Raw genomic sequence first — 27,556 nt, forward strand, 5'->3', positions numbered from 1 at the left:
CCTGCTGGGGCAAAAGCATACTTGGAGACCTTTCCAACTGAGCATCCACTGGGTTACTGGGTATTGAGGATGGACCACTGGCCAGAACTTGCTCAATATGCAATTGAGCTACTGGCCTGTCTTGCTTCCAGCGTGCTTTCCGAACTGACATTCAGAGCTGCTGGAGGTTTTGTGATGGACAAAAGAGTGTGTCTGTCCACAGACTCTGTTGACAAGCTGACTTTTATTAAAATGAATCAGTCCTAGTTCAACAGTAGCTATCAGGCCCCTGATGCTGATGTAACTGACTGAATTTGCTAGGGGTCTGCCATCCCTTGAAGACTGCATATGCTGCCTATCCCTTTCCTCTACCTTGATTCTGTTAGCTTCCAACAATGTTTTTGGTTTAGGTCACTACCAACCCCCAAGGCCTAATTTTTCTGCACTTGTATGACAGGTGCATACAATTTAAATGTTTTATGTAATTTTTAACAGCAGGCCCTGTCCCTGTGCCCTGTGCCCAGCAAGAGTAACTGTGAGGGGTTACGGTGTTCAGGCACCACCAACACCAAAGCCCCAATTTTTCTGCACCTGTATGACAAGTTCATGCGATTTCAAATTTGTATGGAAGTTTTACCAGCAGGGCCCATTCCTGCGCCCAGCAAGAGTAACTGCGATGGGTTATGGAGTTCAGGCACCACCAACAACCAAGGCCCAAATTTCTGCACCTGTATGACAAGTACATGCAATTTAAGCATGGTATGTATTTTTGTACATGACATTTTTTGCTTTAGAAATGTCAGTATTGCTGCAGCAGGCTACATACATCCCTAGGCACGATATTTGAAGGAATTTTTCAGTTTTATAGTTTCACTTTAAGCCTCATTAAAATCAGTAAATCACTGCTCCTTTAAAAACGATCCTTTTTAAAAACTTGTTTTGCATTGCTACATGTTCCCCAGGTCAGTACCCGGACCCCCATACACTTTTTTTGGTCAATAACTTGCATTTCAGCCTTCAAAATGAGGCCGTTTGATTTTTGACGTTTGAGTCCAGACTTCAATGGAGTTTGTTTGTTCAAACAAACCTTTCTTCTGTTTGCGGTGTTCTGGTGCGAACCGAACAGGGGGGTGTGCTTATACCTTATAGGACTCTATAATGTGGTTTTTGTGTATTACCTGAAGTTAAGCATTAGTATATTACAATAGACAGTTGGATACACTTGGCATTCTGTAACTGGATCATGCACACATTATTGCTTGCATCATATACCGGACTGACATTTTTTTTCGTTCTAGCGTGCCACTGAGATTGCTAATGGCAATATTTATTTAATCGCGATCTCTTATTTATCACTATGTTAACAGGACAAAGTCCTACAAAGCTGTAAAAGATATGAATGCTGTGGATAATTAATGCTTGTAAACTTCACTCGAAGAGGATGAAGAAACGTTGTGTCCTTCTCTGTGTATTGGGCATCGCCTGTTTGATAGGGGTGAGTTCTAAATTTTACTATACATCTTCCAGTAAAATACAAATCATTTCTTGGTGTCATTTTTAAAAAATCTCAGGTTTCAATTAATTCAGCCTAAAACTGATCTTTCATTGTTTGGTGGCTGCTGGAGAGTTAAGACCTCAGATGGTATCTTTCATGTTCCCGATGAGTATGAAATACATAATACCCATACTCATTCACAAAATAAAAAACTGTGACCCTAGAAACAAAGACACCCAAAGTCATTTATTAAAAAAAATAAAAAAATCCCCAAATAGTCCCTTGTTGTAAATCTATTGTCAATCATGTCACCCAGCAATGCAGATCCATGTCAACACCAAAAGGGAAAAAAAAACCTCAGCTGCCGTGATATGTCCAGCTCATTCACATATCATCCACCGAATGCAAAGTTTGATGGATGACAGCTGTTATATACAACAGGGCAGGGTCTTCCTCATGTATGGTCAACGACATCACTGTGATCCCATTTGCTTACATGGCTGGGAAATTATGGCCATGTAGGTCAATGGGTCTGGTAACATAACTAGCTGTTAAGGACTTGGTGGAGCATGTACAGCTGGTTCCTTAATCCCTTGATGCTGACCTCACACAAGACAGCCAGCCCCACTAGACTGGGCTTTTTTACGTGGAGGAGCGTAACTTCCTTTGTGCTGGGAGCGCGCTGCATGGTCTCACTGAGAGACCCGAGCCTAACGATTCTGGGTCACCTGATCACTGTGATAGCCTCGGATTGTCTACCGCAGTGATCAGTCACTGTGAAGCCTGCCTGCACTGTGTGCAAAAAATACAAAAGGTTTGATCTAGGTCAGTGCCAGGGCTGGTGTTTGGATAAAGAACAGGATCAAAGGTCAAGATCAGGATCAGTATTTTTGGGGACAGGATTTTAATTTTTTTTTCAACCACTTCTGGACCGGAAGAATTTGCACTCTTAATGACCAAGCCATTTTTTACGATTCGGCACTGCGTTACTTTAACTGACAATTGTGCGGTCGTGCGGCACTGTACCGAAATAAAATTGATGTCCTTTTTTTCCCACAAATAGAGATTTCTTTTGGTAGCATTTGATCACCTCTGTAAATTGTTTTTTTTTTTTTTTTTTGCGCTATAAACAAAAAAAGAGCGACAATTTTGAAAAAAAAAACAATATTTTTCACATTCTGCTATATAACATTCCCAAAATAAAAAAAAAATAAAAATCTAAATTTTTTTACATTTTAGACCAATTTGTTTTCTGCTACATATTTTTGGTAAAAAAAAAATTGCAATAAGCGTATTTTGATTGGTTTGTGCAAAAGTTATCACGTCTACTAACTCCAGGAAAGATTTATGTCATTTTTATTGTTTTTTTTTTTTACTAGTAATGGCGGAAATCTGCGATTTTTAGCGGGTCCATTGCAGTGGACAGGTCGGACCCCTAACTGACATTTTTGACACTTTTGGGGGGACCAGTGACATTACTACAGTAATCAGTGCTAAAAATATGCACTGTTACTGTAATAATGACACTGACCGGGAATGGGGCTAACATTGTGGGTGATCAAAGGGTTAAATGTAAGCCTAGAGGAGTGTTTCTAACTGTATGGGGGTTGGGCTTGTGAAATGATCATATAGACCTGTGATCCTATATTGAAGCATCACAGGCACTTTGATCATTCCAGAGAAAAGAAAGGTCAGCTCTGTTTACGATCGCCGATGGCTGGCGACAATCGGAGCCACCAGCACCGTGCATTGGAGTCCCCGCTGCCGAGTGGGGGGCGGGAGCGCACAGGCGGTGGCGTGCGCTCGCTCCCTAGCTGCAGGCGTGCGACTGATGTATACCTATGCCAGTTCAAGCAGGAGTGGTCCTTAAGTGGTTGATCAGTGTCAGTTAGTCAGTGTGATTTAGGTAGGATAAAAAAAAAAAGCAAAGATTAGAACTGTTGTTTCTGGACTGGACTACAGCTACAAACAGCAACTAATATACACATATGTGGTATCGCTGTGATCGTCAGCAGCAGGAGAATTTATTTTGGGTTGTCCAGATATCCATAACCATTTACCATCAAATGAAAGACCAGTTTGTCCTGAAAGGATGCGGTATAATTCACCTAAATTCACAAAGTAGTTGTGATGATATGTATGGTTTTACTAATATATGTTGAAAAATTGTGCTTAGGTAAATGACCATTGAAATCACCAGCCCCATTAATTTATATGACTGGGGATTTTTTGGTTATGTAAGTCAATAGGGCCTGTAAGGCCACTAGTTGCTAAAGTGACATTAAACTGGGAAGAAAACAGAAGTGCCATACGAAGTTGAGCACATGAAGTTTAATAAAATCTCTGTGAAAATTGACTCACAATGTCAAGCCATAAAGCGGGCATTGGAACAGCGGAACAGCGCTGCAGGATGTCCCTGTTAGCAGAGTGATGTCCTTTATATTGTCTTATATTGTACCCATCACCAAGTATCTATCATTACTGGTGATATATAGGTCACACTACAAGCCTATATTACTGGAAGCAGCCGCTGAATCTTAGGACCCAGTGGCGGCCACTCCAGCTCTATATAAGCCCTCTCTTAATATGGCGCTGATAAGCCTGAAGAAGGAGTGCATGCTTTGTAAACGCGTCGCCTAGGAGATCCCCCTGCACCCGGAAGTGACATCAGGACCAGCCGTGTGATCGCCCTACGATTCCAGGAAGTACCGTCACCCACCGGCTGCATCCCCCCCAGGCTCAGCCGCTGAGGCCGTCCTGATATCTCTCTGCTGAAAGGGACATTTTGCAGTGCTGTTCCAATGCCCACTTTATGGCTTGGCATTGTCAGTAAATTTTCACAGAGATTTTATTAAACTTCATGTACTGCACTTAGTATGGCGCTTGTGTTTCCTTCCCAGCTACCTACAAGTTTCTTCTTGCTTGCGCACTGAGCTGCCATCTTAAAGGAACGTGTATATGGGCTTGTGTTTTATTTATGGATGGTTTTATGACCTAAATTGTTTGTAAACAATATGATCGGTAGTACCAGTGGGGCTAAACCATATCCCTTTTCGCCAATTATTTTGTCCTATTTTGTCAAAGCGACATTAAAGGCTCCATCTTTTCTTTAAAAAATAACAAACATGTCAGGCTTATCTGCCTTGTGCAGTGGTTTTGCACAGACGAGCCCCAACTCTTCTCTTTTTTAGGTCTCCTGCTGGTACTCCTGGCTCTTCCTCTTTAACCACTTTAAGACCGGAAGGATTTGCCCCCTTAATGACCAGGCCACTTTTTTCAACTTGGCACTGCATGACTTTAACTGACAATTGCACAGTCGTGCAGTGCTGTACCCAAACTAAATTGACGTCCTTTTTTCCCCACAAAAAGAGATTTATTTTGGTGGTATTTGATAACCTGTGCGATTTTTATTTTTTGCGCTATAAACAAAAGAGACAATTCTGAAAAAAGAAATTAATATTTTTCACATTCTGCTATATAACATTCCCCAAAAAAAAAATTAAAAATCTATTTTTTTTTTTAACATTTTAGGCCAATTTGTTTTCTGCCACATATTTTTGGTAAAAAAAAAATTGCAATAAGCTTATTTTAATTGGTTTGTGCAAAAGTTATTGTGTCTACTAACTACAGGAAAGATTTGTGTCTTTTATATTGTTTTTTTTTTTTTTTTTACTAGTAATGGCGGAGATCTGCGATTTTTTGCGGGACTCTGACATTGCGGCAGACAGATCGGACCCCTGACTGACATTTTTGACACATTTGGGGGACCAGTGACATTATTACAGTAATCAGTGCTAAAAATATGCACTGTTACTGTAAAAATGACACTTGTAGGGAAGGGGTTAACATTATGAATGATCAAGGGGTTAAATGGGAGCCTAGGGGAGTGATTCTAACTGTGGGGGGGGGGGGGGTGGCTTGTGAAATGACCGTAGAGACCTGTGATCTTATATAGAAGGATCACAGGGGCTCTGTGATCATTCCAGGGAGAAGAACAGTCAGCTGTGTTTACAACAGCTGACCGTCCTTCTCTCTCAGCGGGGAAAGATCACGGGTGTCAGGCAGCAATCAGAGTGGCCTGCCCACTGCATCGGCTTCCCCTAGCCTCCTGCTCGCGACCGCCGTACAGTTACGGCAATTTGCGCAGCCGCGGCTGCCTGCCGGCCGCAGTACATCTTCGGCGGGCAGTCGTAAAGAGGCCAAGCTGCATGCTCTGGGGTCACCAGTGTACATGCATAGAATGCATGAAGGTAAAAACCTTGAGCCTTACCAATTTAGGGACTCTGTTAGCATCCTTAATATCCTTTGACAGCAGAAACTAGTTTCTTTTGCATGCTAAGGTTCCTCTTGCATACTAAGTAAACTATCAGACATATCTGTACTGCTGTATGCATTATGAATAACTAGCACCATTGTCCTTAACATTATTTCATCAATGTTTATTATCAGATTATTTCCAATATTGTATGGAGAGATCATTTCAATATTGTGGACAATTATCCAGTTGCATTGAAATCCACATCCACACCAACATTTCCAGTGACCAGCCCTCAAAGTGAAGAGCTTACCGGTCTGCTGAAGATGATTGAATGGCCCCTGGCTTCAACCAACTTATCCCTGGGATTTTCAACCCACCCAAAGACTTCTAAATATTTTATAATCAATCCTCGGGCTACTTATGTGATTGGTGAATCACTGGAGGTTCTAATTATAGCTAAGGACCACAAAGGTCGGACAAAAAACTATGGCGGGGATTTATTCCATGTGAAGCTTCACTCTTTGAGTCTGAAAGCCGGAGTGAGTGGCTCTGTTACAGACCATTATAATGGTTCCTATACGGCAAGGTTTATTTTTCAGTGGTCTGGAGAAACTAAGATCTCTGTTAAACTCATGCATTCCAGTGAAGCTATCGCAATTTTACATCAGAAAAGGGATTCACGTCCTGATAAGGTAATAGTATTCATTAGATACATGCAGTGCAACATGGTTGGTTAAGATAACAATGAAAAGGTTCTCCAAAAAAGAGTACATTTTACCTCACTGTACTGCTTGAAGTGATGAGCAGAGATTTTTCATCTAAACACATTTTGGTTTTGGAGAAATTGTGCCAGCAGATACTCCCATTTTTGTTCATTATGCTGCTTAGGTATCTGGTCTGTGGTGTATTCACTGCAGTTTGAAGGCCTTGACTATGTCAGTGTACAATTCAAATACACAAAGCAGTAATACCACTACTGTTGGTCCACACCTGGTTCGAGCCAAGCATAAGTTCAGCCCGAACATCGCCTGTTTGCCCGTTATGTTTGCCCATAAAATGTGCCCATCAGAGTGCCCCTTAACATAAAATGTGCCCATCAACTTGCCCCTTGACATAAAGTATGTCCATCAGTGTTCCCCTGTAAAGCTCTGTAAAGTAAACTTACAGCATACCTTGAGGGCAGGCAGGGAGTGGGAGCCAGTAAATGTAGCAAGCTACAGGGAGTGGGAGCTGTGCCGAGAACCTTGCTGAAGGAGATGGGGCACACAAGTGATATCACACCATACATTGCGACCAGGCAGGAAGTGACAACCAGAAGCCCAGAGAGATAGCGAGGCGGGGCGAGGTGCACATGTGATGTTACAGCATGCATTGCGGACAGGCAGGGAGAGACAGCCGGGAGAGATACTGAGGCAGGGGGCAGGGCACACACGTGATGTCACACCATGCCTTACGGACAGGCAGGGAGTGACAGCTGAGAGAGATAGTGAGGCTGGGGGCACACACAACGTCATTGGTTGCTGTGACACAGACGGTCTCAGAAATAAAAGACTGCAGAGTGGCGGGGATCTAACAGATTAGACTGGTGTGGGCCTGCCATTTATTCACGGCTGCTCTATGCATTCAATGGGCCATCCTACGAGTCAGGAAAAGCAAGTTTTGAGGCTTCTGTCAGTCAAAGGAGGATTGGTGTAAAAGAGGGCCACCTCAGTAATGCATTTCAACATTTTTTTTAGTCCTGGGCACCCAGGATTTTCAGCTTCAAGATCCCATCAGCAGCATCTGCATCATATGGTGGAAGATTATCTAGAGGCAAAAACAGACATGGAGAGCTTTCCAGTAGGTGATCTAATGGCTTTATGGGTCATGAGAATAGATCACTGGCCAGAACTTGCCCATTATGCAATTGAGCTGCTGTTGCTGCCCTGCATCCAATGTACTTTTCAAATGGGCATTCAGTGGAGGTTTTTGACAGATAAAGAGTGGGTCTGTTCCACAGACTCTACTAACCGGCTGACATTTGTCAAAATAAATGAGTCCTGGATTAGCAGCAGCTATCAAGCCCCTGGTGCCTACATTGCTGTTTAAGTGTCATTGGGATGTCAAATCTCTGCAAAACTGGCTAGGCTTCCTAGCATTGTTGTTGTTGATTTTATCTGGGAGTAATTTTTTGGTATAGGTTTCATGACAATAACACCCAAGGACCAATTTTTCCACACCAGTTTGACAGGTGCATCAAATTAAATTTTTTTACAGCAAGGCCAATTCATGCTTCCATCAAGAGTACTTCTAGAAGGTTTCAGTGTGAATGCACCATCAACATCCAAAGACCAATTTTTCCGCAACTGTTTGACCGGGGCATCAAATTTAATTTTTTACAGCAAATCCAATTCTTGCTTTCATCAAGAGTACCTCTAGAAGGTTATGGGGTGAAGACACCAAAAACACCCAATGACCAAATTTTCTGCAACTGTTTGACAGGGGCATCAAATTAAATTTTATTACAGCAAGGCCAATTCTTGCTTTCATCAAGACTCTGAAAGGTTACAATGTGAAGGCACCACAGACACCCAAAGCCCAATTTTTCCGCACCAGTTACTTTTATCCAAAGTCTGTGAATGAGACACCAGACCTTACTTAAAAAAAAATGTCCTACAATTTGGCTTCTTCACATAATGCTTGCTCACTGTGGTGCAAAATGTTATTTCCATCCAAAGTCTGCTAAGGAGACAGCAGAATTCATCCAAAAAATCACTAATCTTGCACTAAATTGGCACTAAATTGTGGCCTCATCATACAGACTTGCTTCCCAAGCCGTTGTTTATAAAATAAAGAAAGCTTGCAGGGAAAATCAATTTAAATATAATTTTTGTTTTCTTTATAAATGTCAGTTTTGCTGCAGCAGGTTCTATACACAGTACAGATGCACAACTTTACAGGCAGACTAAGGGGACCCCCAAGCACTAAATGTTACCACTTCCTGCCCACCCACCATCAAATGATGGCAGAGCTGTGCGGCTCTTGTTCTAGGACGACGTCATATGACGGCTCCCCAAAGCGGCCACTCTCCCGCGCATGCGGGGGTGTGCAGCACGACAATCATGGCTCTTTACCCATGTGATTGGCTGTGTCCAATCACAGCCGGTCACATGTAAATGCAGAAATATGCCATTTATCAGCGCTCCTTGTCTCATATTGTCAGAGTGTGTGGCGAGGAGAGCCAATCAGCGGCATCTCCTCGAAGGGATGACCAGAGCAGGTAATCGGGGCACTGATCATTGGCCTAAACTTCCGGTATGTTGTTGTATATAGGTCTTAATGCTATTGTTGACTCTTAGTACTAAAGCACCAGAAATTAAATAAAGCCATGTATTATTATTATTTTTCAGCAATGTTGCGGACAAAGACTTGGATGCTATTAAAGATCATGTGGCGTGTAAAGGCAGGTGTTCCTATACTTTTGGTAATATAGTTTATGTATAAAGTGCTGTGTAAATTGAGAGTACCTGAGATAAATAAATAAATAAAAATCTAAAAAAATGAATTAATAATCAAATGAAAAAAAAAAACATGTCTTGCTCCATCTGCGGGTGATCTGTAGCATTGCTGAATAATAATAATAATAATAATAATAATAATAATAATGCATGGCTTCATTTGATTGCTAGTGCTTCAGTATTAAGAGATACACTGATCAACCATTGCATTAATACCTACTGTATATGCAACAGCATACCGGAAGTTTTGCTTTTGTTCCTTAGGGAGTTGTAATAGATCCCAGTTATATAATTATTTTTCCATTTTTGCTGGAAATCCTCATGAACATTTTGTGAGACCTGTTTACTTTTGGCTTACAGGTGTTCTTCAATGGCTACTATGAGAAAAATGGGACACAGGAAGTGGTCGAATGCAATTTTGATTTGCCTGGGCAGGACGTCTGTGAATATTATGATCAGCGCAATGGAGAAAAGTGGGTGTGTCAGCGGCCAAAGATTCTCCCATGTGACTCATATTTTTACCACTCAACAGGAGGAAAACGCAATGTCCTAAGCAAAAAAGAGATACCATTCTTCTCAATGTAATTTTTTTTTCTATTTTCACCTGTCAATACTGTTTCTAAACAATTGAGTGGTTGTGGTCACAATATAGTAAAGTTTAGTTAAAGCCCAACTCCAGTTCCCATGTTTCTAATTGTATGTGGCTCATATTTGAAAAAAAACACTCACTCCCTTAGCTGCTTCCTGCTGACTTGCTGTTCTGCGATCCAAGGCTGTCCATCTTCCAGATCGAATAAAATTTATAATAAAGTTGTCTGCAACTGACTACTGCAGCTAATTGCATTTTATGTTTTCTTGTAACAAGGAATTATACAATAAAATGCTGTTATAGTGTCTCTGTTACTCTATGGAAGAGCCCTGGGGCCAACCAAAAATGTATTAAACGCAATTCTGAGTCTGAAAGTCAGAATTCTGAATTTAAAAGTCAGAATTCTATGGTTAGAAAGTCAGAATTTCAACTTAATCAACTTAATCTCAGATTTATTACTCAGAATTTTGACTTTTAATTACCAAATTCTGACTTTCATACTCAAAACTATGTTTGATACATTTTTGGATGGCCCAAGGTTTTATTCTCAGAATTCTGACTTTAAGACTCAAAATTCTGTCTTTTAATCACAGAATTCTGACTTTCAAACTCAGAATTGTGTTGAAAATGTTTTTAGGATGGTTCCAGGGTTCTTCCATAGCTTCTCAGATCTAGATCTTGGATGTCAAACTGCCATTTTGTACCCAGTGTGGAAAAATACTAGATGTACAAGGTAAATCCTAGAACATTATTTAGTTAAGAACCCTCAAAACTTTTAAGAGTTCTAATTTTTTTTCCCTAATGTTTCATTGTGGTAAATCACCAGGTGTCTCTGGCTGTAGATTTGTGCCCACAACATGTCTAAAAATCGCCAATCTTAAATTTTCCCCTCAAAAAGGTGATTGGTCACGACTGGTTGGCAACTCTCAGGTTACAGCTCTTTGGCTTCCCTGGGATCACATGAAAAATAGACAGCAAGCCAGAAAAGTGCCAAAATAATACAGAGATGTGGTTGGGTTCAGGAGAGAGATCAGACTGTGCAGCAGGCAAGACTATTTTAAAACCAGACAAAAGGATGGGACAGTTAGCTCACAATAACTGTCAATGGCTGTTTGCTCAGGGAGTGATGTAAGGCACTGAAGTAACATCCCAGGTATGCCTGCAATGACAATCACATTGAGCAAGCAGAGGCACCCCTAACCCAATTAGGGGATACTGGACAAAAGGCTTGTACAATGTTAAGAGCAGTAGGTCACTAGAGCATCACCCGTTTTTTTTTTTTTTCACACAAACTAGAAAAAAATTAAGCATTACAGTGACCAAAATACTCAACCAGTCATTCGAATTTTCTATCCAACATTTTTTATTTATTAATGATGCCATATGATTTATTAAACAATAAATGCCACAGTTTCAACTTTTAAGTACCCTATTTCTTCAATCCTGTCAGGTCACTCATTGAGCAAGAAATTCCCTCAAAACTTGGGTCGCTTAAGGTCCTTCCTAAGAAGAATGTCATAAATGGTAGGTTTTTACATTTCAAGAACATATTTTGTATCAAATGCAACTGACTCTAACTTGCTTGAACCATGTGCCAAACCATTATCAAATCATAATTTATTTACTTATGTTTTTGTATAAATCTTTGCCAGTTCATATGCATAAAGGAGCTTTACTAATTAAAGCAAGTCTTCATGGTCAAAGATAGAATTGTATTATTATTATTATTATTATTTAGGGAAGGGTAAAAAAAAACCTTGTTTGGTTTTTGGTTTTTGATTTTGTTGCTGTCAATTTTCAATTGGATTGGATTTCTCCCCACTTCTCCAAGAAACATGACAGTAAATAAGAGCAAATGTCCCTGAAGTAAGGGCAAATAACCTCTTAGACAGCTGGTGCTGGAACAGGTGTCTCCACTGTTCCAGTAACAACTGCAACATTTTAGATTGACCCTCATTTTGTGTCCAGGTGGCAATGACCACATGGATAAAAAAAAGACATGAATCTGTCCATCAAAGACATAAACAATGTTAAAAACCTTGCAGAAGATTTTAGTCTTCCACTCTATTGAAAGCAAAACAATGTATGCACTTTAAATAGATATTGTACAGATAAAGCCTAAAGGCTCCATAATTGTACTTATTCCTGCCATTTCTAATTGAAGTGTGCCTCAACCCCATTCTGCCCTTTACATTGTGCCAAATCTGTTACAATTCTAGAGGCTGGGTGCATTGGGAAGCTGAAGTTAGTGTTCTTATGAGCATCAACATACCCTATAGTTCCGTCTGGAGCTGTGTTGACTTCCACAGGAGGTGGGAAATATGGGAAAATGAACGAGATTAATTTTGCATTGATTCTTTTCACCTAACCAGTAATACACTTTAAAGTAAATGTTCCCTAGACGTGTAAATTAACCTTTTTTAAAAATGAAGTAAAGAATAATAGCCGCGCTAAAGGAAACAAAATAGTATATAGCTGCAACTTCAAGTGTGACCACACCCCAATAGACAGTTAATAAATCAAGTCGCGCTAAATAGTGAGCAATGGAGATGCAAAGTCCATAAAGTCCAACAGTGAATATGAAGTCCAACAGTGAATATAAACTCAATATCAGGACCAGACCCCTTAAGGGTGTGTGCTTACCAAAAGGAGGTAAGATATATGCAGGTTCTCTATATTAAATCTTGTCACCTTGATGGAAGATCCGGTGTAGGATATAATTAATGTATGGTGTTAACCTTTATCTTCCATTGGTAAGGGGTATATATCACATGTCCTTTGCATGAATTAACTTTATTACTTTGAATTATTATTTGTGAACATTCACATTGGTGGAGGCTATTCACTATTATACATGCCTATCACTGAATGATCACAGTGGTGTCCTAGTCACTTCAAATTTATGTGTTGGGTTTTACGCTATTGCGTTCTTTATTTATTTATTTCTATGATCCAACGACCATTGAGTTACCACGATCACAGTGGCCCGGATCTTCCATCAAGGTGACAAGATTTAATATAGAGAACCTGCATATATCTTACCTCCTTTTGGTAAGCACACACCCTTAAGGGGTCTGGTCCTGATATTGAGTTTATATTCACTGTTGGACTTCATATTCACTGTTGGACTTTATGGACTTTGCATCTCCATTGCTCACTATTTAGCGCGACTTGATTTATTAACTAACCTTTTTTAAAGCCCAACTTTGGGCAAAACAAGCATCCAATCTCATTCCCAAAGCCCTTTTAACTTACTTAAAGCTATAGTTATATGATGCTCTAGTCTGTATTTTTTCTCTTCTTCTGATCCCTCTTTGGCTGTCCATATCACTTTCTTTGTAATGGGGGCACTCCTTATTGGCTGCCCAGAGGAAGGGAACTTACAGGATCCAGAAGAAGAGTATTATCATAATTTAGGGGCTGTCAGGGACCAGACAACATTGGGCAAACCTTTAGTACTGTATTAGCAGTCCCTTGCACTTGGAAACAGCACCAGGCAGGTACCTGAATGGAGGACCTAGGTAAGTTTATTTTACTTTACGAGGTAAAAAAACAGAAAACACACAGGATGAGTTTGAGGAGGAGGGGGAAGGGTGAGAGGGTTTCAGGTTTTGACCAGAGATGGATTTTAACCAAAAAAAATAGCTTTTTACTACTTGTAGCACCTTCTAGTGTGCTACTAGTGTTATTGCAGACAAATTTATGTTATGACTCATGGTTAATTTTTGAGTCTGAATTTGGGTCAGGGTTTTAGATCAGCACACCCAGAGAATCACAAGGAAAGATTGCCACATGTAGCAAGCCTTTCAGAAGGATAGTGCCATACTTAACTCTTCCTATCCTTTACCCTGGGAGATCTTCAGAGCAGCCAGGTGGGCTGGTGGACAAGCAGCCGGATGGGCTAGTAGTTCCTGCATGCAGTAGAACTAAGAGCAGTTTCTAGGAAGGAGTTGGAGATACTCCTGATTACAGCTTACAACAGACCGTGCTATTTTCTAAAAGGGACAGAGAGTTCCTAGTCCTTAAGGGGCTTTTACTCTTGATCACCAAAGACTGTCCATTATTTTTGTACATAGGGAGGAAGTTGTCCACATCTTTCGTTTAAGTCAATTTGGGCATCCCATAACCCCTTTATCCCATCCTAGTTATAACCCCTAATAATACAACAAAAATAAGCTCAAGGACTGTTTCTTGTGTCTGGTGTGCGAGTGGAAAATACTTGTTGCCTGGCTGTGCAGGAATAGGGGAACCGTTTACCAGCCGATCCTGCGGGGGTACTGTTAGATACTGTACAACAAACAAAACTTTCCCATGTTTTCATTAAAGTGCATTTAAAGAAAACAATCAACCAATGGCTGACTTGGGAAATAGACCCCTTAGTTGCTCTCCCTATGAACAGTGTTCACATCTTGTTGACTTGAAGGCTAAGCCACATCTACCCACCATCTCCCAGTACAATAAAAGCACAATTATTGGCCATTGAGGTGTTCTTATTATACCAAGGTGATGAGTATTCATATCTAAATGAAATGGGTAAAACTTAGCTAGTTTCATATGTAGAGTACTGGGTAGCAACTGTCACACTTCAGGTGGTCTTGGACAAACTGGCTCAAGCTAAAGCGCCAGGTATAAAAGTAAGTAAAACCTAATAATGGGGAAAAGTATGAATCATTGATAAGTAAAGCTAAACAGTTAAAATGATGGTCAGATTGCAACAGAAGTCTAGCAGTCACTTATTCTCTTCAGGCTCCATTCACCCCTGGGTGATTTGAATCACGGATGGGATCATCACGATTCTGCCTACTATTCGGAATCACGGAAAATCGCGGGATTCATTTGCCACCCCATTATTTCTCAATGGCACCCTAATTGCGGTTTAATTTTGACGCGATTGTCGCATGACAAATTGTGGCGGAATGTGTGTCACCCAAAATAAGTTCTGGAACTTCTTTTGGGCAACAAACACCCCAAGATTTTGTTTGTGAGATTTTGCCACGATTTGTTGCGTGACAATTGCGGCAAAATCACACTGTGTTTGGGGTGCCATTGTACTAACTTGAAACTGTACATAAAATAGCAGCTCCCAATCAGGTTAGCCAAACAGGTATAGCAGGACTTCATTTGTTGGGTTGTCAAAAAAGGACAAAAAAAACGTCATAAACATAGGATAAAAACCATCTTTATTAGTATCACTACAAGTTAGGGATGGTCAAACAGTTCAGAATGAGCACGAGTTCAGGCTGAACATTTGCCTGTTTGGCTTGTCACGGAACACCCAAATTTGCAGGTGTCCGCCCCGACAAACACCCTGCAGTGCTGCGCCCTAATTGGGCAAAGCTTTGCCCAATCAGGACACAGCATAAGCTGGTTGTTAAGGAGCTGGGCCCGGAAGCCATCCACCACATCTTTAACAACCAATGAATCATCAGTGCTGGTTAAAAAAAAAAAAAAAATAATCCTTTAAATGCCTGGGGGGTCCCCTTAATGTGCCTGTAAAGTGGCGCATCTGTAGCATGCGATAAATATACTACAACAAAAATGACAAATCACATTTAAAATGACTCCTGGTTAAGAAATTAAAGAAAAAAAATGGCGTGGGGTCCCCCACAAAATCCATACCAGACCCTTATCCTGACACACAGCCTGGCAGGTCAGGAAATGGGAGGGAAAGAGCGAACAGCCCCCCCTCCTGAACCATACCAGACCACATGCCCTCAACATGGGGGTGCTCTGGGGCAGGGGGACTCTGATGGGGACAAGGGCCTCTTCCCGAAACCCTGGGCTGTGGTTGTCAGGGTCCTGTGGGTGGGGGGCTTATCGTAATCTGGAAGTCCCCTTTAACAAGGGAGCCCCCAGATCCTGCCCCCCCCCCATGTGGATGGGTATCGGGGACATTGTACCCCTATCCATTCACAAAAAAAGTGTGCAAAAAAAGTTTAACACACGAGACAGTTTTTGACAAGTCCTTTATTCATAAATAAAAAAATAGTGTCCCCCCCACAATGTAAATCTATTGTCAATAACGCCGCCCGCCACACCCACTGACCCAAAAAAAAAAAAAGAAAAGCCCACCACAGCCCAGGGTTGTCAGGAAAAGTCCCTTGTCCCCATCAACATGGGGACAAGGTACTCGGGGGTGGCTACCCTCCATGTTGAGGTTCAGGAGGGGGAGTTCTCACTTGTCCCCTCCCCTTTGCTAGCCTGTCAGGCTGCATGCCCGGATAAGGGTCTGGTATGGATTTTGAGGGGGACCCCATGCCATTTTTGTTCTTAAATTTTTTCATAGCCGGGAGCTGGTAATTGTCACCGCAAGTCATTTTAAATATGATTAGACTCGTTTTTGTTTTTTTTTTCCTCAGAAATATCATTTTTGCTGTAGCAAGATTTATGTATGCTACAGAAGCGCCACTCTACAGGCACATTAAGAGGACCCTCCAGGCACTATATGTAAAGGAATTTTTCATTTTTATTGTTGCACTTTTAGATCACTGCTTCTTAAAAAATATAATAGTTTTTTTACATTTATTATAATGAAACAAACCAATCAGCGCAGACAGAGTATATAAATATTAAAAGTAGATATGCATGCTGAACACCGACCCAGGTACACAGTGTAGAGCCAGAAAAATACAAGACAAATTGGTGCAGTCCATATGAAAGAGTAAAGTCCCAAAGATCAAAATATATACAGATAGAATCCACATAAAGTGCTGAAAGGCAGGCTATGTCCAGTGCTGATCCCCTTCGCCAAAAGCACACATATGCGCTCACCTCAAAGTAAGACCCCTGTGTTACCAGCAGGTCCAATGGGCAAAAGCATATACACACGCCAATCCTTCCAGTGTATGTCACCAACAGGGTTCAGCAGAGATCCTGGATCCAGCAACTGGATGTAGTTTTTTACATTTATTTTTTTCATGATCCATGTCCCCCAGGGCAGTACCCAGACCCCTATACCACTTTTATGGCCAATTACTTGCATATAAGTCTTAAAAATTTGAACTTTTTATATCTTTTGTTCAGCTCCTATGGAGTTTCACCGTTCGGGTTAGAACATTTCTCCTGTTTGGCCCATCCTTAGCAGTGGTACAATGCAAACTAACATTTCTCATGTTTAAACAAAACTAGAAAAGGCAAGATGTGGTTTTATAGTATCATGTATAATGGCAAGTTTGTTGACTGAATAAGTCTGATCTTGGAAGGGATGTGTGTGTGTAATCTGCATAAGGAGATTTCAATAATTTTATGCAGGTAAGAAAAAAACCTCATCAGCACACAATATGTTGTAGTTATGTCCAAGATATGATTCTGAGACTGGAAGGAAAAAAGTGAAGAGAAAGGGTTTGATTAGAGGAAAAGTAAGAGTAGCAAGAGTTCAAGTTGAATGAGAGAGTGGGAACTTAGGGGGAGGTAGTTTAGGGTCAGGGTAATGTATTATGTTCTGTTGAGGGACAGGCCCTAGGAAATGGACTGGTATATACAGGTCCATTTCATAAAATTAGAATATCATCAAAAAGTTAATTTGTTTCAGTAATTAAATTCAAAAAGTGAAACTCATTTATTTTATATAGATGCATTACACATCACGGGCTGTGGAAAATTTTGCATTTCATATGGAAATCAAGGTCCCAGAGTCTGGGGGAAGAGTGGAGAGGCACAGAATCCAAGTTGCATGAGGTCCAGTGTGAAGTTTTAAGTCAGTGATGATTTGATGTCATCTTCTGGTGTTGATCCACTGTGTTTTATCAAGTTCAAAGTCAGCGCAGCCCTTTACCAGGAAATTCTAGAGCACTTCATGCTTCCCTCTGCTGGCCAGCTTTATGGAGATGCTGATTTTATTTTCCAGCAGGACTTGGAACCTGCCCACACTGCCAAAGTAACAATACCTGGAAGGAAGATGAGAGGCACCAGACCCAACAATGCAGATGAGCTGAAAGCCGCTCTAAAAGAAATCTGGGCATCCATAACACCTCAGCAATGCCACAGGTAGTGTTGAGCGAACACGGACTGTATTATTCACGTTCGTACCGAATAATTGGATTTTTGTTACCCGAGCACGGACCCGAAAACTTTACTGTATGTTCGGGTTTAAAATCCGTGTTCGGTAATTTTATTTCCTGTTTTGTATGTAATGGCGCGCTTTTAATGGCGGGCTTTCAACAGCCAATCAACAAGCGGTTAACTGGTGTGCCTTAAGCCATCCCAGCCATGCCTACTAATGTATTAGTAGCTGTGATTGGCCATCTGAAGCATGTGACCCATGTCTTTATAAGTTCGAGAGCCACAGCGCGGCGCGTCATTCTGCTGTAGTTTAGGGAGAGAGCACACATCATACGTGCTGGCTGCTGATTAGGGACAGACAGTGAAAAATTGTGCCCGAAAAGAATGCAGGGACATGTCGGAGTGTAGGCAGGGACAGTTATTTGAGCATTTTAGGGACAGGCTGGAGAGATTAGGCAGGGACAGTCTACATCGATATTGCTGTGTGAGGGGTGGTGCAGTAAACTATCTTTTTGAGCATTTTAGGGACAGGCTGGAGAGATTAGGCAGGGGCAGTCTACATCGATTTTGCTGTGTGGGGGGTGGTGCAGTGATCGATCTTTTTGCCCTCACTTGAGCCCACTGAGGAGGAGGGAGAAAAAAATCTATTTTTATCAGTCTGTTGTGTGCAGCGTTCAGCTATATTTCACTACAGATTGCTGTTCTAATCTGCTATTAAAAAGTAAGGTTAAAGGGGAATTTTTATTTTTTTTTCCCCTTCATAGCCTGCTTGCTGCTGAGCTGAGCTGACCGTGACATAAGACACTGCTGTGTTCACATGTGCTATTGAGTGATTTTCAATTTTATACACTTTTTTCTATTCCACTATTCAATATACACCCTTTTGGGTTAAAAAAAATTTAATTGTGGCATAGTCTGTACTAATCTGCTATTTAAAAATTACAAACTTAAAGGGGAATTTTTTTTTCCTTCATAGCCTGCTGCACAGCTGACCGTGACATGAGACACTGCTGTGTTCACATGTGCTATTGAAAAATCACCAATTTTATATCATATTTTCTATTCCGCTATTCAATCTACACCCTTTGGGGTAAAAATAATTAAATTGCGGCATAGTCTGTATCGGTAAGTGTGAGATACACCTTCCAAATTTTTGGGGCGCATCTTCCACTGCCGAGGATTGCAGGGTGCTTCAGTTTGCCTCCTGTTCTGAACTCCTCCTACTCCTCATCCTGCCTTTAGGGTACAAAAAATTGTAATCGGGGGCCTAGTCTGGGTCTGTACGTGTGAGATAGATACACCTTTTGATATCATATTTTCTATTCCGCTATTCAATCTACACCCTTTGGGGTAAAAATAATTAAATTGCGGCATAGTCTGTATCGGTACGTGTAAGATAAACCTTCCAAATTTTTGGGGCGCATCTTCCACTGCCGAGGATTGCAGGGTGCTTCAGTTTGCCTCCTGTTCCGAACTCCTCCTACTCCTCATCCTGCCTTTAGGGTACAAAAAATTGTAATCGGGGCCTAGTCTGGGTCTGTACGTGTGAGATAGATACACCTTTTGATATCATATTTTCTATTCCGCTATTCAATCTACACCCTTTGGGGTAAAAATAATTAAATTGCGGCATAGTCTGTATCGGTACGTGTGAGATACACCTTCCAAATTTTTGGGGCGCATCTTCCACCACCGAGGATTGCAGGGTGCTTCAGTTTGCCTCCTGTTCCGAACTCCTCCTACTCCTCACCCTGCCTTTACGGTACAAAAAATTGTAATCGGGGCCTAGTCTGGGTCTGTACGTGTGAGATAGATACACCTTTTGATATCATATTTTCTATTCCGCTATTCAATCTACACCCTTTGGGGTAAAAAGAATTAAATTGCGGCATAGTCTGTATCGGTACGTGTGAGATACACCTTCCAAATTTTTGGGGCGCATCTTCCACCGCCGAGGATTGCAGGGTGCTTCAGTTTGCCTCCTGTTCCGAACTTCTCCTACTCCTCATCCTGCCTTTAGGGTACAAAAAATTATATTCGGGGCCTAGTCTGGGTCTGTACGTGTGAGATAGATACACCTTTTGATATCATATTTTCTATTCCGCTATTCAATCTACACCCTTTGTGGTAAAAAGAATTAAATTGCGGCATAGTCTGTATCGGTACGTGTGAGATACACCTTCCAAATTTTTTGGGCGCATCTTCCACCACCGAGGATTGCAGGGTGCTTCAGTTTGCCTCCTGTTCCGAACTCCACCTACTCCTCTTCCTGCCTTTAGGGTACAAAAAATTGTAATCGGGGCCTAGTCTGGGTCTGTACGTGTGAGATAGATACACCTTTTGATATCATATTTTCTATTCCGCTATTCAATCTACACCCTTTGGAGTAAAAATAAATAAATTGCGGCATAGTCTGTATTGGTACGTGTGAGATACACCTTCCAAATTTTTGGGGCGCATCTTCCACCGCCGAGGATTGCAGGGTGCTTCAGTTTGCCTCCTGTTCCGAACTTCTCCTACTCCTCATCCTGCCTTTAGGGTACAAAAAATTGTAATCGGGGCCTAGTCTGGTTCTGTACGTATGAGATAGATACACCTTTTGATATCATATTTTCTATTCCGCTATTCAATCTACACCCTTTGGGGTAAAAAGAATTAAATTGCGGCATAGTCTGTATCGGTACGTGTGAGATAAACCTTCCAAATTTTTGGGGCGCATCTTCCAACGCCGAGGATTGCAGGGTGCTTCAGTTTGCCTCCTGTTCCGAACTCCTCCTACTCCTCATCCTGCCTTTAGGGTACAAAAAATTGTAATCGGGGCTAGTCTGGGTCTGTACGTGTGAGATAGATACACCTTTTGATATCATATTTTCTATTCCGCTATTCAATCTACACCCTTTGGGTAAAAAGAATAAAATTGTGGCATAGTCTGTATCGGTACGTGTGAGATACACCTTCCAAATTTTCGGGGCGCATCTTCCACCGCCGAGGATTGCAGGGTGCTTCAGTTTGCCTCCTGTTCCGAACTCCTCCTACTCCTCTTCCTCATCCTCCCTTTAGGGTACAAAAAATTGTAATCGGGGCCTAGTCTGTGTTTGTACATGTGAGATACACCGTTTTATAATTTTTTTTCTATTCCGCTATTCAATATACACCCTTTTGGAGTGTAAAAAATTAAATTACGGCATAGTCTGTATCGGTACGTGTGAGATACACCTTTTAAATTTGTTTGGCGCATCTTTCCACTGCCGAGGATTGCAGGGCGCTTCAGTTTGCCTCCTGTTTCCGAACTCCTCCTCTTCCTCATCCTCCCTTTAGTGTACAAAAAATTGTAATCGGGGCCTAGTCTGTGTTTGTACGTGTGAAATACACCGTTTTATATCCTTTTTTCTATTCCGCTATTCAATATACACCCTTTTGGGGTGAAAAAAATTAAATTGCGGCATACTTTGCATATTTGACTGTGAGATACACCCGTTGTATTTTTATACTGGTTTTCTATTCCGCTATTTAATAAACACCCTTTTGGGGTAAAAAAAATTAAATTGCGGCATTGTTTGCATATTTGACTGTGAGATACACTTGTGCGATACTGTTGTTTTGTTCCGCAATTCAATAAACACCTTTCTTTGGCAAGATCATAAATTACAGAAATATGAGGAGATCGTCAAATAGGGGCCATGGCCTGGGTCGTGGTGCTGCTGGTAGAGCTCCTGTTGCAAGGAGAGGACGTGGTCGATCTGTGCCAGCTACACGCACAAGTGAAACACCTTCCTCAAGTGTGAGTAGGCCACAGAACCTGCAGCAGTATTTGGTAGGGCATCATGCGCCTCTACAACTGTTGAGGCCAGAACAAGTAGAGGCGATAGTAGATTGGTTTGCTGCTGACAGTGCCTCCAGTTCCTTCATATTGTCTCCCACCCAGTCTACTGCAGAAAGGTCAGAGTTAGCACCTGCAGCCGATGTCCAACCGTCTTTCACCTCACCCCCTTGCAAATCAGGCAAGCAGTCTGAGCCCCAAGTCATGCAGCAGTCTCTTCTTCTTTTTGATGACTCTGTCAGCAGGGTTTCCCAGGGCCATCCACCTAGCCCTGCCCCAGAAGTGGAAGAGATTGAGTGCAGCGATGCCCAACCACTTATTTCTCAAGATGAGTACATGGAAGGACCATCGCAGCACGTCTCCGATGATGACGAAACGCAGGTGCCAACTGCTGCAGCACTCAGAATTGTGGAGACCGACAAGGAGGGCAGGGGTGAAGACTGGGTGGAAGATGATGTGGAGGACGACCCCACATGGAATGAAGGTCATGCAGGTGACCTGAGTAGTTTGGAGGAAGAGGCAGTGGTCGCACAGAGCCACCAGCACAGCAGAAGAGGGAGCAGGGTGCAGAAGCGGAGCGGCCGTGCCCTAGACACTACGCCTGCTACTGCCCAACGCAGCAAGGGACCGAGCGCACCAAAGCCAGCTCAAAGGAGTTCTCTAGCGTGGAAGTTCTTCAGAAAATGTGCTGATGACAGGACACGAGTGGTTTGCACCCTGTGCAATCAGAGCCTGAAGCGAGGCATAAACCTTCTCAACCTGAGCACAAGCTAAATGATCAGGCATCTAAGTGCAAAGCATGAGCTGCAGTGGAGTAGACACCTTCAAAACCAAGAATGGTCTCTGACTCCTCCTGCTTCCTCTTCTGTTGCAGTCTCGGCCTCTTCATCTACCTCTGTAGTGATACTGGCACCTGCCACCCTGCAAACAGACGATCTGTTGGCAACACCACCACCTGGGTCACCAACCATCTCCACAATGTCCCGTGGAAGCGTTCAGCTTTCCATCTCCCAAACACTTCAGAGGAAGAGGAAGTACCCCCTACCCACCCGCGATCCCTGGCCCTGAATGCCAGCATTTCAAAATTCTTGGCCTTTGAAATGCTGTCATTCCGTCTGGTGGAGACGCACAGTTTTAAAAGCCTTATGTCGGTGGCTGTCCCACAGTACGTCGTGCCCTGCCGCCACTACTTTTCCAGGCAAGCCATCCCTTCCCTGCACAACCAAGTGGGGGAAAAAATCAGGTGTGCACTGCGCTACGCCATCTGTGGCAAGGTCAACCTAACTACCGATACGTGGACCAGAAAGCACAGTCAGGGGCGTTATATCGCCCTAACGGCTCACTGGGTAAATGCAGTGGTGGATGGGCCTGAGGCGGATTGCAATTTGGCGCATGTCCTTTCACCACCGAGGATTGCAGGGCGCTTCAGTTTGCCTCCTGTTCCTAACTCCTCCTATTCCGCTTCCTCATCCTCTACCGCCTCCTCATCTGGTCAGCGTAACACCTTCACCACCAACTTCAGCACAGCCAGGGGTAAATGACAGCAGGCAGTTTTAAAATTTGCCTGTTTGGGGGAAAAACCACACACCGCGCAGGAGTTGTGGAGGAGCATGGAACAGCAGACAAATGAGTGGTTGCTGCCAGCGAGCCTCAAGCCCGGCCTGGTGGTGTGCGATAACGGGCGAAATCTCATAGCAGCTCCCTTGCCTGGCGCATGTGCTGAATTTGGTGGTGCAGAGGTTCCTTAAAAATTACCCCGATATGTCAGAGCTGCTGCAGAAAGTGCGGGCCGTCTGTGCGCACTTTCGGCGTTCTCACCCTGCTGCTGCTCGCCTGTCAGCGCTGCAGCATAACTTCGGCCTTCCCGCTCACCGCCTCATATGTGACATGCCCACAAGGTGGAACTCCACCTTGCACATGCTGGAAAGACTGTGCGAGCAGCAGCAGGCCATAGTGGAGTTTCAGCTGCAGCACGCACGCGTGAGTCGCTCTGCGGAACAGCACCACTTCACCACCAATAACTGGGCCTCCATGCGAGACCTGTGTGCCTTGTTGCGCTGTTTTGAGTACTCCACCAACATGGCCAGTGCCGATGACGCCGTTGTCAGCTTAACTATCCCACTTCTATGCCTCCTTCAAAAAACCATTCGGGCGATGATGAAAGAGGATGTGGCACAGGATGAGGAGAAGGAGGAGAAGGATGAAGAGGTAACATTTCCAAGGCTTTCAGGGCAGTCATTCGCAAGTGGCTCCGAGGGTGGGTTCCTGCACACACAAACTGCAGGGATACAATTGTCCAGCAGGGGCACAGTTCTGGAGGATGAGGAGGATGAGGAGGATGAGGAGGAGGAGATGGAGGAGGAGATGGAACCATGTTCACAGCAGGGTGGTACCCAGGCCAGCTCATGGCCATCACTGGTGCGTGGCTGGGGGGATACAGAGGACACAGATGATACACCTCCCACAGAGGACAGCCTTTCGTTGCCTCTGGGCAGCCTGGCACACATGAGCGATTACATGCTGCAGTGTCTCCACAACGGCCGCTGAGTTGCCCACATTCTAACTTGTGCTGATTACTGGGTGGCCACGCTGCTGGATCCCCATTACAAGGACAACGTACCGTCCTTAATTCACTCACTGGAGCGCGATCGCAAGATGCGCGAGTACAAGCGCACGCTGGTAGACGCGATGCTGCTGGCATTCCCACCTGACAGCGGGGCCACAGTGGAAGCACAAGGCCAAGGCAGAGGAGGAGGAGGAGGAGGAAGAGGTCGCCAACGCAACCAGGGCACCACCAGCACCTCAGAAGGCAGGGTTAGCATGGCCGAAATGTGGAAAAGCTTTGTCAGCACGTCACAACAAACAGCAGCACCAGCAGCTCATATGGAACGTCTTAGCAGGAAGCAGCATTTCACCAACATGGTGGAGCAGTATGTGTGCACACGCCTACATGTAGTGAATGACGGGTCTGCCCCCTTCAACTTCTGGGTCTCCAAATTTGGCACATGGCCTGAGCTTGCCCTTTACGCCTTGGAGGTGCTGGCGTGCCCTGCAGCCAGTGTATTATCTGAACGTGTATTTAGCACGGCTGGGGGCTTCATCACAGACAAGCGCAGCCGCCTGTCCAGAGACAATGTTGACAAGCTCACGTTCATTAAAATGAACCAGGCATGGATCCCACAGGACTTTTCCGTACCTTGTGCAGAATAGAGATGGATACTGACCTTACCCAGCCATTGTTATATTTTTGATCTTTCTCACTCTTTTGGGGTGTACCCTCATTTAAAATGACTGAAAAAAAGCAGTGTTGGCTACCTTGTCCCCCTCCACTGCCACTTCTACCTACACCGCCACATCCACCGCCACCTCAACCTCCCTCCTTCTCCATATGGGCCTCGTCCTTCACAGATGAAGAACATTGTTTTCTTTTTCTTTTTTTTGTTGTTTTAAGTTATTTCCCTATCCACATTTGTTTGCAGAGCACTTGCCATGCTCTTAACTGCGTTTTGCTGCCATTTGCAGCACTCTAGCCCTTTCCATTGGTGTTTTAGAGCCATTTTAGTGCCTGAAAGTTCAGGTCCCCATTGACTTCAATGGGGTTCGGTGTCCGGGTAAAGTTTGGAAAAAGTCCTGGACACGGACCCAGACTTTTTTTTCAAGTTCGGCCGAACCAGCCGAACACGGACATCCAGGTGTCCGCTCAACTCTAGCCACAGGCTGATCGCCTTCATGCCATGCTGCATTAATGCAGTATTTCATGCACAAGGAGCCCATACCAAGTATTGAGGGCATATTATAATATACATATACTTTTCAGTAAGCCAACATTTCTGTATTAAAAATCTTTTTTTTTTCCTATTGGTCTAATGTAATATTCTAATTTTCTGAGATACCTAATTTGTGTTGTCACTAGCTGTAAGCCATAATCATCAAAATTAAAAGAAATAAATGCTTGAAATACATCACTCTGTATGTTATGCATCTATATAAAATATATGAGTTTCACTTTTTGAATTGAATAACTGAAATAAATTAACTTTTTGATGATATTCTAATTTTATGGGATGCACCTGTATGTGCTTGATAAGCCCATTTGTTTATCAGATTTGTATGTGCACTGCCTAACTGAAATGAGCCCAACGTACCCAAGTGAGGTGGAAGTGAATTGCATTGTTAATGAAGATGTTGTCTACTTTGAGTATCCAGTCTCCGAGGGAGGGTATAAAAGTTGATTTCCAATGTATTAGGACTAGTGCTTTAGCCACATTCAGTAGCAAATATACATATCTAATGTTGATGGCAGTAATGAGAATAGTAACTGGTATTATTCTTCTCCAGGTGCAGAAGTTGCATGTAATCCTGGACTAAAGAATCCAAACCCTTCAGGATTTTATTACCAAGATGTCTGGAAGTCTCTGGTCTGCTCCAATAAACAGTTTAATAATCATAGTGAAGCAGCAAAATGCTTGGCTGGGAAGATTGTCTACATGTTTGGTGACTCTACATTGCGACAGTGGTGGGAATACCTTGTGGATTTCATACCAAGTATGTTACATAACAAGGAAACAAGTAGAACCTTTGTCAGATTTTCTAGCATTTTGTGTCCTGTTGAGTAGATTTCCCCTTGCTTTCTGTCCTAGTAACAAAGTTGTCACTGTGGAAGGAAGCAAGAGCAAATCTCTGGCAGGGACACATGCAGTAATACAAATGTAACATTATTTTCTGCCTTCTCCCACACTACACATAAATTGTTTTTATTTCAGTTGTGTGGCTGGATCCATGCAACCCTAGAGATGCATTCTAAGCATTATCTTAATTTTGAATAATTTGTTAATGTTACCTTGCATTTTATTTCCAAAATCTTAGCTCTGAAGGTGATCAGTCTTCATGTGCCTCAAAGGACAGGTCCACTTCTAGCCACAGATGCAGAACTCAATTATTTGGTGCAGTGGAGAGCCCATCAGAAACCTTTACGCATGGGACGTACCGGAGTACATGACCTACACTACATTGCTTCAGAGTTAAATGACTTGGGGATCCGGAAAGAGATGATCATCGTAATAACATGCTGGAGTCATTTCATTACTTACCCTGTTGGACTGTATATCAGACGACTATATCACATTAGAGAAGCGGTAGCTCGGCTGTTAGAGCGCAGCCCTGAAACGAAGATCATCATCAAATCGGCCAACACTGGCTACCGCTTTCCCCATGGAAGTGACTGGTTATCATTGCAGCTGGACACATTGATGAGGGCTATGTTCTCTAAGCTACCAGTCACCATTCTTGATGTTTGGCAGATGACCACTTGCCACCGAGAACCTGAAAATCTTCATCCTCCAAAAATAATTATTAAAAATGAGGTAGATTTGATGCTTTCATTTATATGCCCTGAGTAAGAATCATGTTTCTACTTTTACTTTTCCAATAGTTTTTATTTTTATTAAAAGAAAAATTACAAAAGCAAACGTTAGTACAAATGGCAGAAAGTGTACCCCGAAATGCATATTATGTATTACATTATATGTTATACAATATATGTAAGTTTCCACATAGTAAACAGCAGGAAGCATAGCTATAAAACAAACGGATTAGTAAAACTCAGGCCTAAAGCCCCGTACACACGAGTGGAAATTCGGCCGGGAATTTTCGTCTGACGACCGATCTGCCGATTTTTGGCTTGTTAGTATGATGCTTCCGACAACCGACTCCGACTTTTCGGCCAAAAAAATCCTGGTGTGCAGGCTAAAAAATTTTTGTCGACCATCAAAACACGTCCGATTTTCGTCTCATTAGTACAGATTTCGATGGGGAAAAATATTATGAGCAAGACTAGGCATGCTCAGAGATGAAAGAACACATACAAAGCAATCCAACACATGACATCACTTCTGAAGTAGAATTCTGTCGTGCGGGA

The 27,556-nt window shown here is 42.7% G+C and overlaps 1 protein-coding gene across 1 annotated transcript; it reads left to right on the forward strand.

Moving 5' to 3' along the window:
- Positions 1-1,399: 1,399 nt before the first annotated feature.
- On the forward strand, positions 1,400-27,043 carry LOC309553397 (NXPE family member 3-like). Its single transcript, XM_082254575.1, has 6 exons — positions 1,400-1,474; positions 5,924-6,424; positions 9,590-9,810; positions 11,269-11,342; positions 25,978-26,184; positions 26,506-27,043. Exons 1-6 carry the CDS (start codon positions 1,421-1,423, stop codon positions 27,036-27,038), a joined length of 1,590 nt encoding a protein of 529 aa, XP_082110701.1. The 5' UTR covers positions 1,400-1,420; the 3' UTR covers positions 27,039-27,043.
- Positions 27,044-27,556: the final 513 nt, after the last annotated feature.

The sequence above is a fragment of the Pelophylax lessonae genome (assembly GCF_965119305.1).
Source record: "Pelophylax lessonae genome assembly, chromosome: 4".
Classification (NCBI taxonomy): domain Eukaryota; kingdom Metazoa; phylum Chordata; class Amphibia; order Anura; family Ranidae; genus Pelophylax; species Pelophylax lessonae.